We start from the raw sequence: 15,646 nt of genomic DNA, 5'->3' as shown, positions 1-15,646 counted from the left end.
TTTTCTTAGAAAAATGAGAAATTCAGGGGAATGAGAAGGCAAGTTCATGGGAGAGAAGATCGAAATTCAAGCAAGGACTGACACACAGCATTTCAGGTTCGGCTCCCCATAAGTGTGAACTCCATATGTGGTTTCTTTCTACTCCAAGCTAACTGCCAAACACAACAAGACACTGTAAACTCTCCTCAATCCTAGCTAACAGAAACCAGAACACTTTATAATCAAAAGTGGTTAGAGGAGCCAAGATGGTGAACAGCATGGAAGTTTTCTGTGTGTCTCGCGTCCATGAAATACAGCCAGACCAACACTAAACCATCCTACACACCTAGAAAACTGACTGGAGGATTAACACAACAATCTGCACAACCTGAACCACAGAATTCAGCAGGTATGCGGCGCGGAGAAGTGAACCTGGGGAGCGAGAAGGTGCAGGAAGGGAGGTGCTTTTGCGAGCGGAGTGAGGACGGAGACTGAGGAGGGGAGAATATGGGAAAAGCACCCCTCCCCAAAAGCAGCTGGAGAGAAAGTGGAAAATTGGAAACAGCTGCAGGGACTAAACTCTAATCAAAAGTGGTCAGTGCTTTAAGAGCCCACAGATCTTCAGGCAGTATCACTTTTATTCCTAAACAGGCAGGAACAAATCTCTAAATCTAAAATATGGCAGAGTTGTAATTCAATAGGGTTTCACTCCCACATAACACATTTTTTCCCCAAGCCCAGCATACAAGGCTATACTTTGCAACCCCCACATAAATTTTTCTGAACAAAGTTAAAAGGTCCTACAGAGACTAGTGGAGGGATCAGACAAATAAAACTCTATCAGACAGACTATGAAATTATATCTAGAAATAAATATTGAACATTTTTTTCAGTAGGCACCACACCCAATGTGAGGCTCAAAACCACTACCCCAAGATCAAGATGCTATACTGGACCCTAAAATACTAAACATTTTAGAAACGCTACATTTTACAACACTCTTATCACCTGGGAGATTTTGTTTTTATTTATCTTTAATTTCAGTGTCTGTTTTACTCTATCCAAACTATACTTATTTGTTATTAGTAGTAACCTGTTTCAAAACCAAACATTTATTATGCACAGTTTTAAGACATTAGTTTGGTTTTAACTAGCTAGGAATAATAAACACAAAAGGAAAATCCTGATAGCAGCCAAGAGACAGAAAATAAAAATGAAAATCAATAGCCTTATAGAGTACAGAGAAAACAAACAGGAAGATTCTGAAGATTCTCTTACCTCTTGAAAAATATTTAAGGATGCTGATGAAGACAGACTGTCAAAGCTATGAACGATCCTATTACACCAATTCAGTAGATCCCTTTAAAAAAAAAAAAAAAAAAAAAGCCAGTAAATAAAAGACCATAGGTCATAGACAACAAAGACATCAGCGTTAAATTCAATCCACTTAAGTCTGGAGACACCAGACAATGAAGTCTCACTGTAACTCTGACATTGTGAAAATAAACAGAGCAGTGGAAAGAATAAGTGAGGGGGTCCCACTCCCTACCCCTACCAGGAAGTGATCTATCATTCATTTTACCCCAATCCATGCCAAACAAGGTTGAGGGGTGGCCAATAAATTCTCAGAGCAAACTGAGGGGAACTGTCCATTCCTAATGCTCACTTCTCAAAGGGCAAGTCAACCATCAAGAAAAGAAAGCAAAGGCCCAGAACCCATACATATAAGCAAAATCCGAGTCTTATTTATGACCCCAAATGTAACAACAAAAAAAGCTAGTGAAAGAATTATGTCAGTAACTAGTCCCAACCTTCTAAAGTTATTTTTTGGGGGTGCCTGGGTGGTTCAGTCAGTTAAGCATGTGACTCACAGTTTGTGAGATCAAGCCGTGCATCAGGCTCCATGCTGATTGCGCAGGGCCTGCTTGGAATTCTTCTCCCTTTCTCTGCATCCCCCAAATAAATGCAGATTTTTCTTTAAATAAAGTTATTATTTTTTCTTTTAAAATTTTTTTTAAGTAGGCGCCATGCCCAATATGGGACTTGAACTCATGACTCTGAGTTTAAGAGTCCCATGCTCTACCAACTGAGCCAGCCAGGTGCCCCCAAAGTTACTTTTTAAAGCTAAAATAACATTACCTACAATAAGCCTTCTCAATGATTAACTATAAGATCTGAAAACAGGATTGTACACCATGAAGCCGTTCACAGGTCTAATTTCAAAACCTGACCCCTCATAACCATTTAGTGCTAGCTGCTAAGAACTTTAAAGGGAAGGAATTTTTACAATATCAACTCAAGAGGTGCCTGGGAGGCTCAGCTGGTTGAGGACCCAACTTTGGTTCAGGTCATGATCTCATGGCTTGTGAGTTAGAGCCCCGCATCAGGATCTGGGCAGACAGCTCGGTGCCTGGAGCCTGCTTCAGATTCTATGTCCCCCCTCTCTGCTTGCCCCTCCCCCATTTGCGCTCTTGAGCACACTCTCTCAAAAATAAATAATCATTAAAAATCAATCAATCAATCAATAAAACATCAACTCAGGAGGCACCTGGCTGGCTCAGTCAGTGGAGTATGGGACTCCTGACCTTGAGGTCAGGGGTTCAAGCCACACATTGGGCATGGAGCCTACTTAAAAGATGAATAAATAGAGTATCAACTTGAGTTGTCTGGGTGGCTCAGTCAGTGGGGTGTCTGACTCTTGATTTTGGCACAGGTCATGATCCCATGGTTGTGGGATCGAGCCCCATGTTGGGCTCCACACTGAGCATGGAGCCTGCTTAGGAGTCTCTCTCTCTCCCTCTGCCCCTCTTCCCTACTCTCACTCTAAAATTTAAAAATATATATACGTATACACTCAAGGTTTAATCCAGTACCTTAGAGACAACTCTCTTCCCTCAAGGCTTAGTCCTTTGTTTTCTCTTCTGGCTTCTGAAACTTCCTCAGGTGCCTGTTCACAGGTAACAGAACTATCATTCTGAGAGTGATGTTTCTCTCCAGTAATTTGGATGTAAATGTCAAGCAAGTGATCAGTTACTGCCAAGAGGCTGGGATATCTGTTCTGAAGAACCTGACAGAGGGAGGAAAAAAAGCAAAGAAAATTTAGCAGCAGACACAGTGATTTTTAAAAGCACATGTGAACTCCTGCTATTAGTCAACCAAAAAATGAATTTCCCTCTAAAATTTGTACCAAGTACAGTTGTCCCCCCCTTATCCACAGGGGATACATCCCAAGACCCCCAGTGGATACGTGAAACTGCAGTTAGTATGAAACCCTATAAATACTATGTTTTTTTCCAAAACAGACATTCCTATGATAAAGTTTAATTTATAAATTAAGCATAGTAAGAAGTTAACAATAATTAATAATAAAATAGAATTATAACAATATGCTGTAATAAACATTATATGAATGTGGTCTCTCAATATATCTTGTACCCAGGTGCGGCTCAGTTGGTTAAGTGTCCGACTTCAGCTCAGGTCATGATCTCACAGTTTGTGAGTTCCAGCCCCGCGTCAGGCTCTGAGCTGTCAGAACAGAGCCTGCTTCCGATTCTGTGTTTCCTTCTCTCTGCCCCTTCCCCACTCACGCTCTCTCTCTCAAAAATAAAAACATTAAAAATTAAAAAAAAAGAAATTTATTCAATATATTTTGTACTACGATAACGTAAAATGATAAAATGCCTACATGAGATAAAGTGAGATGAATGACACAGGCATTGTGACATACTGTCAGGCTATTTCTGGCCTTCTGACAACATCAGAAGGAGGACCATCTAGACTGAGGTTGACCATGGGTAGCTGAAAGAACAAAAAGTGACAGGGATAAGGGGGAACTACTGTGTAAGAACTTATGCCAATACCCACACCCCTGTCGCCCTCAAAGACCACAACTTTTTTTCCTAGCCGAACGCAGTTATCTGGCAACCTCACCATTTACACAACCTAGGGTGTAGAAGCCAGATGGTAAAGGGTGTCCAAGCAACATATACATCCAAGTCCTAGGAACTGACTCACTGAAAAATCCTGCAAGTACTACTTACTCTAATTTTTAACTTTATTTTGAGAGATAGAAATATCGTGAGTTGGGGAAGGGCAGAGAGAGAGGAAAGAGAGAGAATCCCATGCAGGCTCCATGCTGCCAGTGCAGAGCCAAATGCGGGGCTCAACTCACTAAGTGTTGAGATCATGACCTGAGCCGCAACCAAGAGTCAGACAGAGGCTCAACTGACTGAGCCACCAAGGCGCCCCAATACTTACTCTGATTTTAAACGAAATTCTAGTAAGGTTTGTGATGTCATTTCTCAGCAAATGCAATCAGAAGCAGTTAACAGGAAAAGAGAAAGGAAGTGTGTAAAACCAAGCCACAATAAAACGATTAATGTTAAGTACTGATAAAAAGCAATTGATCTTTAAAAAGCAAACAACAGGGGCACCTGGGTGGCTCAGTCGGCTGGGCATCCAACTGTCCAACTCTTGGTTTCAGCTCAGGTTATGATCTCGCAGTTCGTGGATTCAAGGCCCTCCTCCAGCTCTATGCTGACAGCACAGTGCCTGCTTGGGATGCTCTCTCTCCCTTTCTCTCTGCCCCTCCCCTGCTTGCACGTGTGTGCTCTCTCTGTCTCTCTCAAAATACATAAATAAACTTAAAAAAAAAAACTTTAAAACAAATAAAATTAAAATTAAAAAAAGCAAACAACAGAAATTAAAAGGCAAAAGATGTAGTCCTATTCACTTCAATAACTATTGAAAATTTTCTGCAGAATGATAATTAGTGCTCATGATATTGGTTCCAAGGTTTTATGATATGGACTTATTCAGCAAGTCTATTTTAAAAGGAAGGGAAATATGTAGATATTAGAAATACTGTCATCCAGGGGCACCAGGCTGGCTAAGTTAGTAGAACATGTGGCACTTGATCTTGGGGTCATCAGTTCCCACATCAGGTGTATAGTTAATACAAAAAAAAATTTTTAAAGAAAAGAAATACTGTCATCCAATACATTTAAGTTACCTTGAAGGTATATTGTCATTCCAATTTGTATATGAAAGATGCACTTACTCTGTATTATGTAACATACACATATTTACAAAGATAAAGAACTAAAACTTTTTAACAAATGTCATCTGAAGTGGCAGATCTCATAGATTTTACTTCTTCATGTTGTTTTACTGAAGGATTTTACAACATATATTGCTGAAAACATTGAATATGGATTAAAAATGAAAACAGAAAAATAACAAAATCAATAAATTCAATTAAATGGATACACGCACAGGTTTTTTAAATACAGAATATAAATTTTTGTGTAGGGATGGAACATTTATAAAATTGGTCATATATATTCATGACCTTGGTCACCACAAAATATAGACTATTTTCATCACCCCTTAAACAAAAAGTTCCCTCATGTCGCTTCTGCAGTCAGTCCCTTCCCCCACACCCCTGCCTGTGGGAATCAGGAATCAGAATCCAATCCCTATGGTTCTGCTTTCAAGTCTGTCACATACATGAAATCATATAGGATGGAGCGTGTAGTTTGGTTTCTCTTACTCAGCTATTGTTTTTGAGATTCATCTAAACACCACTTCGTGTATCACTAGTTTAGTCCTTTTTACTGCTGAGTAGTAATTCCATTATATAAGTGTGTAAATAGTTAATTTTTAAAATATAATTTGTTATTTCAGCAAGACGTCAAAGACAGCCTTCTAAGCATAAAATAAGTGGGGGTGACAGCAATAGAAATGCAATTCCTTGGGGCGCCTGGGTGGCGCAGTCGGTTAAGCGTCCGACTTCAGCCAGGTCACGATCTCGCGGTCCGTGAGTTCGAGCCCCGCGTCAGGCTCTGGGCTGATGGCTCAGAGCCTGGAGCCTGTTTCCGATTCTGTGTCTCCCTCTCTCTCTGCCCCTCCCCCGTTCATGCTCTGTCTCTCTCTGTCAAAAATAAATAAACGTTGAAAAAAAAAAATTTAAAAAAAAAAAAAAAAGAAATGCAATTCCTTGTACTTCCATGAGGTCAGCATAGGAGATTACTGTATTTTCTAACTAATATACACAAGTGTTTTCGCCACCAGTCACTTATTCAGGTGAATAAGAATTTATTAGTAAGTCCAGAAGTTTAAAAATAACAAGTGAGCCTTTCAAGGTCAACTATTTATTTTTTTTTTTTTAATTTTTTTTTTCAACGTTTTTTATTTTTGGGACAGAGAGAGACAGAGCATGAACGGGGGAGGGGCAGAGAGAGAGGGAGACACAGAATCGGAAACAGGCTCCAGGCTCCAAGCCATCAGCCCAGAGCCTGACGCGGGGCTCGAACTCACGGACCGCGAGATCGTGACCTGGCTGATGTCGGACGCTTAACCGACTGCGCCACCCAGGCGCCCCTCAAGGTCAACTATTTAAATATGATATACTTCATGTAAGTGATGAGGTGAATGCTCCTATGGTACGTCCTGTGAACAGAATGACTCACAGCTGCTCATGACAGGAATGGAAAGATGAGCTTTGGCTTTTACTTTAAGAACATAAGTGAAAAAAAAATAAAGTAGCTGTAAATGCTGTTCTGATCCTTTCAATCCCCAAAAAAATCACACCTAAATGCGAACTTCAGTCCTTTTTAAAGAACAGATGGCAATTTAGGAATGAAAACTAAACATTCAAAGGTCTACAACTGCAAAAGAAAAGAGCTGCATAACAGAGTAATACACCAAACAATTACAAATGGCCAGGCACAGTGGATGCTGGGGACACTGGAGGGGCTACTGCTGCGGGCAGCAAAATGGGGAAAGACATACACAGAAATAAGACACCTGGGAAGCAGAGTAAGATAAGAAATTCACAAGTCCAAAACAGGCTGCAGAGTTATTAAAAAAAAAAAAAAAAAAAAAAAAAAACCACACTGGCAAGAGAAGGCTTCTGAGAGATTGCACGATCAAGCCTTCTCCAGTAATATGGTGAAGTAGATACCACCCTGAAAACCCCCCTCTGCTAATAAACAACTAAAATATTTGATAATGTTGTCTTGTCACTTATTTAAATAAAAACTTATACCAAGAGTAAAGCATCCTTCCCATCCTTCCCATGCCTGAATGATCACTGACAATGCATTTCTCTAAGATGAAGCATTGCAGATTAGGAAGCTTTCCAAATGAGGGAGTAGATACAAAGGGAAAATGAGAGGTTAGCAGGGTGAAGAGAGGTACACCTCATAATGATTAAGGATAACCAGCAAAAACTAAAGCGAATCAATGTGGAAAATAAAAAAAATAATTTATCTCAATTTTCATTAATACCCGGAACACAATGTACACTAAGTTGCTGGGTGTTAAAGACATTAGTTACAAAACAACTTAGTAAACAAAAAAAGTTCTTTGGAAACAATGGAGAAAACGTAAATACAGTCTGAGAATTATATGGTAATGAGGATGGGGCACCTGGGTGGCTCAGTCAGTTGAGTGTCTGACTCTTGATCTCAGCTCAGGTCATGATTTCACAGTTTGTGGGTTTGAGCCCTACTTTAGGCTCTACACTAACAGCGAGGGGCCTGCTTGAGATTCTCTCCCTCTCTCTCTCTGTCCATCGCCTGCTCATGCTTGCACACATGTGCTCTCTCTCAAAATAAATAAATAAACCTTAAAAAAAATGGTACTGAGGAATTACTGTTCATTTTATAGAGTATAATAAAGTTATTGTGATTATGCATGAAAATGCATTTAAGTTTTTAGAAATGCATAAGTATGAAACGTTTGCTTTCCAATATATTCGCAAATAAATACCAGATGAAGTTAGTACAGTAAAATGTTAGTACATTAACTATTAATGAGTATTTTGGTGATTCATTACACCATTTCCTCTATTTACATGTATTATCTGGAACTTTTAACAATAAAAACTAAAGAAAAGCATCTGTACTTTCTCACTAATAACAACATACCTCATTCAGTTCTTTCTTATCCATGTTATCCATGTGAATTTTGGTCCAATATTTGTCTAGCAGAGCAGCATGACTATTTAGAGGTCGATACCAATTTCCTCCACAGCTCAAGAGTCTGTATTTCAAAATAAAAAAAATTACACAAAATTCCCAATTTTAATCTTTAATTATGCCTCTAGTTGCCCTTGCTAGACAATATCTCATATATGAATAACACTCACAACCCCTTCTGGTGCCCGATATGCTGGGCTCATAGGGCAGAAGACAAATGAAAGGTTGCCAATTGACCCAAGTCTGACTCTTTTCCTAAGGGGGTACAATAGAGCTTTAACCAAGTTATTTTCTTTATCTATTTTATTTTTTTCTTCTAAATATGATATATTGTCAAGTCAGCTAACATACAGTACATACGGTGTACTCTTGGTTTCGGGAGTAGATTCCCATGATTCATCACTTATATACAACACCCAGTGCTCATCCCAACAAGTGCCCTCCTCAATGCCCATCACCCTTTTCTCCCTTCCCTCCTGCCACCTCCCCATCCACCCTGTTTGTTCTCTGTATTTAAGAGTCTCTTATGGTTTGCCTCACTCCCTCTCTGTTTGAAACTATTTTTTCCTCTTCCCTTCCCCCATAGTCTTCTGTTGAGTTTCTCAAATTCCACATGAGTGAAAACATGTATCTGTGTTTCTCTGACTGACTTATTTCATTTAGCATAATACTCTCCAGTTCCAGCCACGTTGTTGCAAATGGCAAGAATTCATTCTTGTCATTGCCAAGTAGTATTCCATTGTATATACAAACCGCAACTTCTTTATTCATTCATCAGTTGATGGACATTTGGGCTCTTTCCAGAATTTGGCTATTGTTGATGGCACTGCTATAAACATTGGGGTACATGTGCCCCTGTGAATCAGCACTCCTCTATCCTTTGGATAAATCCAAAGTGCTATTGCTGGGTTGTAGGGTAATTCTATTTTTAATTTTTTGAGGAAACTCCACACTGTTTTCCAAAGCAGCTGCGCCAGTTTGCATTCCCAAAACCAGTGTAAGAGGGTTCCCGTTTCTCCACATCACCGCCAGCATCTGTTGTTTCCTGAGTTGTTAATTTTAGACACTGACTGCTGTGAGGTGGTAGCTCAATGTTAATCAAGTCATTTTCTAATCACTGCAAATGATTCTATCAGGTGTTTTGATATTTTTTTAATTAAAAAAAAAATTTAATGTTTATTTATTCTGAGAGAGATAGAGTACAAGTGAGGAGGGGCAGAGAGAGAGGAAGCCACAGAATCCAGAGCAGGCTCCAGGCTCCGAGCTGTCAGCACAGTGCACGATGCTGGGCTCCAACTCACAAACCGTAAGATCATGCATGACCTAAGCGGAAGTCAGTCACTTAACTGACTGAGCCACCCAGGTGCCCCATCAGGTATTTTAATACACATTTCTCTTCCTTAAGACATAACTTCAGGAAAGAGAAAACATAATCCAAGGCCGCTAGCATTAAAAGTAAGTTCACTGCTGGGGCACCTGGGTGGCTCAGTTGGTTAAGCATCTGACTTTGGCTCAGGTCATGATCTCACAGTTCAGGGGTTGGAGCCCTGCACTGGGCTCTGTGCTGACAGCTCAGAGCCTGGCACCTGCTTCAGCTTCTGTGTCTCCCTCTCTCTCTGTCCCTCCCCCACTTGCGCTCTGTCTCTCAAAAATGAATAAACATTAAAAAAAAAATAAAGTTCACTGCTTATTACCAAAAGCTACTATACCAAAATTATTAAAAATTTCAAGAAGGAATATTCATTAAACACATACTCTGGCCAAGCCACAAGCCTACACCCAGGCCATTTCACATAATCCTCACAACTTCCTAAGGAGATGGTACTCTACTTTTCTTCTAACGCATAAAGGAGGATGGGGCACCTGGGTAGCTCAGTCGGTTGAGTGTCCAACTTCGGCTCAGGTCATGATCTCACAGTTCATGAGTTCAAGCCTTGCATCAGGCTCTGTGCTGATGGCTCAGAGCTTGAAGCCTGTTTTGGATTCTCTCTCTCTCTCTCTCTCTCTCTCTCTCTCGCTCTCTATCCTTCCCTGGCTCTGTCTCTCTCTCAAAAATAAATAAACATTAAAAAAAAATTTTTTTAAGAAGAGGCGGCAAGGTCCTTTGATCACTCAACTATGACTATAAATGGAAAAGCCAAGAACTGAATTCAAGTCTGTCTGACACCTTTCTATGATGTCCCAGGACTTTCTGAGATATGAACATAGCAGGAAAGAACTTCACTGTTTCTATGAATGAAACCAGGGTTTATTTAAGAAAAAAAAAGCAAGGCCTAGCAAAGTGCTCCTTGAAAACCGTTAGGTTAACTCCACCCTCCGTCTGTAAATGTTCACTGAGGCAAACACTAATTTAACCACTAAAATACAATGTGACATCAGTGTCATTCTTGGGCAGTTTAAGACCATGGGAAAGCTGTAAAGACACAGACTAGCAGTAGGAAACAAACCACTACATCCATGTTGTTATAAAAGATAGACAAGAACATATACTAAGTTCGTTTAGGTTTTATTCCTTTGTTGATGCTTACGTTCAATTTTTTCACTGGTTAAAATTTACACGTCATCATCATCACCATCATCGTGGCTAGCCATTAGTTAGTTGGGCACTTATTATGTAAGAAGTCTTTAACATAAATTACTTCATTTAATCTTTACCACCTACACCAAGTCATAAAGTAGGTATTATTAGCCCCATCATTATCAGACAAGCAAGATACACACAAATACAAAATGTAGTGTCAGGACTCAAACCTAGGGCTGTCTGACAACAGTTCCACTGGTGATTATTTCTGAAAACATGAAACAAGGTGTAGTTTTAAAAAACTGGATATTTTTAAGTGGGGGGAAAAAAACCCTCTCATTTTCTGATTTAGTTATCTCTATTTAAAATAGGAATGAAGGGGTGCCTAGCTGGCTCAGTCATTACAATATGCAATTCTTGATCTGCAGGTTGTGAGTTCAAGCCCCACGTTGGGCACAGAGCCTACTTAAATTTTAAAAAGCTACAGGGGCACCTGGGTGGCTTAGTTGATTAAGCATCCAACTCTTGATTTCAGCTCAGGTCAGGATCACAGCTTATGGGATCAAGCCCCATGTCATGCTCTGTGCTGAGTTTGCAGCCTGCTTAAGATTTTCTCTGCCTCTCTCTCTCTCTGACCCTCTCCCCCACTAGTGCACTCTCTTTCTCTAAAAATTAAAAACAAACAAAAAAAAAACTTCAGTAATCAAAGACAAATGGTGTAAAGACAAATGAACAACGGAACAAAATAGAGAGTGCTGATATAGAATCAGGTATTTTTAAAAATAAGTAAGGAATGAAAATTGGATCTGTCATCACTTGCTTAAAGTGGGCCCAGGAAACTCTATTCCAGGGATTTTGGACTCTAGTGTGGGAATGTATGAGGAAAAGCCTCCACAGTGGAAACAGAAAGGTTAATAGGACATACCTCCTAGTTGCAAAGAACTGAAATCCAGGAGCCACTTTCAGACAGTCACCTCGGCCGGGAATCAAGAGCTCTCCGTTCTCCAAGAGAGGGATCAGCACAGAAACCTAAATCACAAAACCCCACTGATAAAGCTATTAAAGCAACAACAACAACAATAAACCCTTCTCTCCAAATGATGAGCACATCTGTAAAGGAAACCTTAATTCTCATAGCATGAACTGGGTCCAAAAGGCAGGTAGGAATGTCTGAGCCACCTATACTCTGACAGAATGATTTACTCATTCAACATTCACGAAGTGCCTACTATGGACTAGAAACAAGCCAGACACTAAAAATCCAGGCATGACTGAGGCTTTACAGCCGAGCATCTGATGGAATAGCCATGCAAACCACCATACAGCATGACCCCAGAGCTGAAGATAGAGGGTGGCTATGAATCAGAATGGAATGGTGTAGAAGCAGGGCAGTGAAGCTATCCCAGAGGTAATGATATTCACTCAGTCTTAAATCTGAGCAAGAATTAGCCAGGTTTGGAGGGAGAGAAATGGCACAAACTAAACTCCATGTAAAAATATTCAAATGGATAAAAGTCTTTGTTCCTAAGAGTATGTCATAAAAGAATTCTGTTGTTAGGGCAGAATGTGCATATGAAGTAGTGGAAAACTACAAAACTTAGAGATAAATGACTAGGGGTCTCCTGTGCTGACTAGGATACATCAAACTTCTGGCTTGCTAACTGTGGCAGAAAAGGTTGTTCTGAGAACGAGCAGACAAGCTCTATTTTGGACATCTTGAACTTCCACCAGCTAAGGGACATTCAAGTAGATATTTCCGACAAAAAGGTGGACTAGACATATGGATCTAGGGAACATGAGTTTATACAGGAAGTTTAAAAAGAAAAACCAAAGTAAGAAGTCCAAAGAGTCCAGTCTATACAAAATGGGACTCAATGTAGAATTTTATGATGTTTATCAAATATTGGCAAAGGGAGACCAAGATAGAAACTGTCAGTTTGGTCTTGAATCAGGACCTGGTCATCAAGGAATATAATTAACTATAGGAGAGGGATGGATCCCTAGGCTCCATCATGGCCTGGATGGACTATCTCTTATGTTCATCTATCTTCTTTGGCTCTAATTCCACAATCCATAATCCTAGTGACTTCCCAGGTACCCTGGTATCTAAAAAACATGCCAGGGAAGACAGCACTAGAAAATGAAAAGCCTTAGTTTTGGTGTGGAGAGGAGGAAAAAAAATGAAGAAAACAAAAAAGAAAGTGAAAACCCTCAGCAAATATTTGGCCATGTGGTTTATGTTTCAGTTGTATTATTAAGTCTCATTTGTAGGAGTCAGTGTTAGCTCTGAGCTTATTAAGAAAACTAAGTTTCTGGTCCTATAAAACTGAGCATTAAGACCTTAGAACATGGTATGTCAATGAGACTCAAGAAACAAAACAAAACAAAACAAAAAACAAAACAAAACAAAAGGGAGAGAGAGAGACAGAGATCCTAGAACATGGTAATCATATTATGAGGCCCTACCTGGGCCAGTAATTCCATTACATCTTTACTTCATCAGACTGTAAAATCATCGCAATACACATGTATTTATAGCTACTCCTTCCCCTTCATATTTTCCTAAACCTACACATACAAACACACACTCTCTCTCACGTTATTCTCCTATCCAAAAGGTACTTTAGGGTTCATGATTAAAAAAAAAAAAAAAAAAAAAAATTAAAACCAATCTCAGGAAAATGTGCCCAAGGAAGAATTTTTCATTCTGCAATACATTTTTTGGTCATACTTTACAAAATATAGAGGAAACATGGACTGCCTGCATAGTTATTTTGATACACATAGAAAAGTAATCTTTAAAAAATGAAAATATACGTCCAGTAGATTTTCCTTAATGAAACCAAGACAAGATACTCTTGTTACATCATCTCTTCATCTGTCCTCAGCCGACTGCTCTATGGATGCCATAGCTAGGAAGTAGGGTCTCAAAGTTCTCAGTGTATCTGTAACATTGGTAAGATGTTTCCCACAAGGCCTATTCTTGGAAAGGTTATGAAACTAGTCACATAATTTAACTAAAGGAGGAAAAAACTACAGTGAAATTGGTCACATATCCGATTATAGTAGTTCCCCCTATCCACACAGTGTATGTTTCAACACCCCTGGTCGATGTTTGAAATTGTGGATAATACAGATCCCTATTTACAGTATACTTTTTCTTACACAAACATACCTATGATAAAGTTTAACATAAACTGGCAAGGTAAGAGATTAACAACAATAACTAACAGTAAAATAGAATAATTCTAACAATATACTATAAAAAAGATATGTGAATGGAGTCTCTCTTTCTCAAAGTATCTTATTGTACTGTACTTACCCTTCTTGTGGAGATGAGAGATGATAAAATGCCTAGGTAACAGTGAGGTGAATGACCGAGGCACTGTGACATAGCGTCAGGCTACTACTAACCTTCAGAAGACACAGGAGGAGAATCATTTGCTTCAGGACCGTGGGTAACCACAGGTAACTGAACAGCAGATAAGGGGGGACTACTCTACTGAATGAAACAGCACCAGTGGAATTTTATCAATTTTCTATCAAAAAAGAGACAAGCCAAGTAATCCTACCTCAAACCAGATTAGGTAGGCAACCATGAATGAGCTTCTTGCAAAACATACCATCTCAAATCAAACACCTCCCAGAATCACTATTAACCAAATGCTCTTCAAAGGTAGAATCAGCAAATAATTAGTGAGATGACATACCACATCTAAAGGGGCATAGTCAATATCCTCCAGAAGGATCCAGTGTCCCTTTGTGGCTGCCTGTGTCAGGGTACCAGGTTGCCACACAAACTCTCCTGGGACATCTGTGCAGCGATACATTCCCAACAGCATCTACAGGAAGAGGTTAAAGTAATTACTGACACCACACATCTGAGATAACAATTGCTATAACCTTTGATTAACTGTTAAACTTCTATACAGAAATAAGCAGGCACTTGAGGTTTTTACAGCTTGGTCCCATCAGTTATGAAGAAGACCAAGGACTATTCTCACATCCCTTAGCAAAAACAATACTTTAATGCAAACATTTATAAGCATGCTAACCCACCAAAACCTGCCATTTCTTAATTACCTTACTGTCGGTCTGATCTCCAAGCTGGACTTTAAGAAGCTGAGGGGGCTTCCTTCTACCCGTCATTGCACCTAAGTATTCAACTAAGGAAGTTTTGCCACATCCTATCGGTCCTTCCAACAACACAGCATTCTGAGAAGCCACTGCCATAGCCAGCGTCTGAAGATTTTTGCAGATTGAATCAACCAGCACATAAGACCTAAAGGCCAGCTCCTGTTCACGAGAAGAACTTCTATTACTAGCCTAAGGAGGCAAGTGAAAAATAAAAGGCATGTCAACAGTCTTTCCTCCAAAGGGTACACATTAGTTTCTACAACAATGCTTCCACTGACCTTTACATAAACCTCTAAATTACTAGTATCAGCACTATAGTAACCGTAGGTAGGTTATCCAAAATAGGATCTTTTTCCTTCTGGCAGAAATTTGCTAACAAATTTAAGGAAAGTCTCCCAGAGTGTAAGAAGTCAAAAAAGTTGACACATGAGGGATGGGGGCAAACCTAATCTCATGAAGAGATTTTTATTTGTTTTCCTTCCTCTCGCCACATTCTAAGATTTCATTATCTAAGATCAAGAATGTAAACAATAGGGGCGCCTGGGTGGCGCAGTCGGTTAAGCGGCCGACTTCGGCTCAGGTCATGATCTCACAGTCCGTGAGTTCGAGCCCCACATCGGGCTCTGTGCTGACGGCTCAGAGCCTGGAGCCTGTTTCAGATTCTGTGTCTCCCTCTCTCTGACCCTCCCCCGTTCATGCTCTGTCTCTCTCTGTCTCAAAAAATAAATAAACGTTAAAAAAAAAATTTTTTTTAAAAAAAGAATGTAAACAATAGGGGTGCATGGCGGGCTCAGTCAGTAACAATATGTGTCTTGGTCTCAAGCTGCATGTTGGGCATGGAGCCTACTTAAAAAAAAAAGAATGCACACAACTATTTACAAATCAGAGAAATCAAATCAGGGAAGTATGAACACTAAAAGGATGTTTTGTATTATAAAATTGTTACATTTTTTTCAGGTGTAATAAAGAATAATGGCTTTTTTAAAGTTCTTTTCCTTTATACATATTGAAATATTTAGGCACGAAA

The 15,646-nt window shown here is 39.6% G+C and overlaps 1 protein-coding gene across 1 annotated transcript in view; it reads right to left on the bottom strand.

Moving 5' to 3' along the window:
- MDN1 (midasin AAA ATPase 1) overlaps nucleotides 1-15,646 on the bottom strand; it is a 174,384-nt gene that overhangs the window by 141,376 nt on the left and 17,362 nt on the right. Inside the window, exons 6-11 of the mRNA XM_047102371.1 lie at nucleotides 14,566-14,808; nucleotides 14,193-14,324; nucleotides 11,408-11,511; nucleotides 7,911-8,025; nucleotides 2,853-3,046; nucleotides 1,258-1,339 (exon numbers count right to left, since the gene is read on the bottom strand). Coding sequence (XP_046958327.1) covers nucleotides 1,258-1,339; nucleotides 2,853-3,046; nucleotides 7,911-8,025; nucleotides 11,408-11,511; nucleotides 14,193-14,324; nucleotides 14,566-14,808 — 870 coding nt within the window. The remainder of the gene's footprint in view (nucleotides 1-1,257; nucleotides 1,340-2,852; nucleotides 3,047-7,910; nucleotides 8,026-11,407; nucleotides 11,512-14,192; nucleotides 14,325-14,565; nucleotides 14,809-15,646) is intronic.

Source organism: Lynx rufus, unplaced genomic scaffold, assembly GCF_022079265.1.
Source record: "Lynx rufus isolate CCGP_SWC_20201006 ecotype Redwood Valley unplaced genomic scaffold, mLynRuf1.p SCAF_6, whole genome shotgun sequence".
NCBI lineage: Eukaryota > Metazoa > Chordata > Mammalia > Carnivora > Felidae > Lynx > Lynx rufus.
The sequence above is the reverse complement of the archived record's forward strand: the minus strand, read 5'-3'. Positions and strand labels throughout refer to the sequence as shown.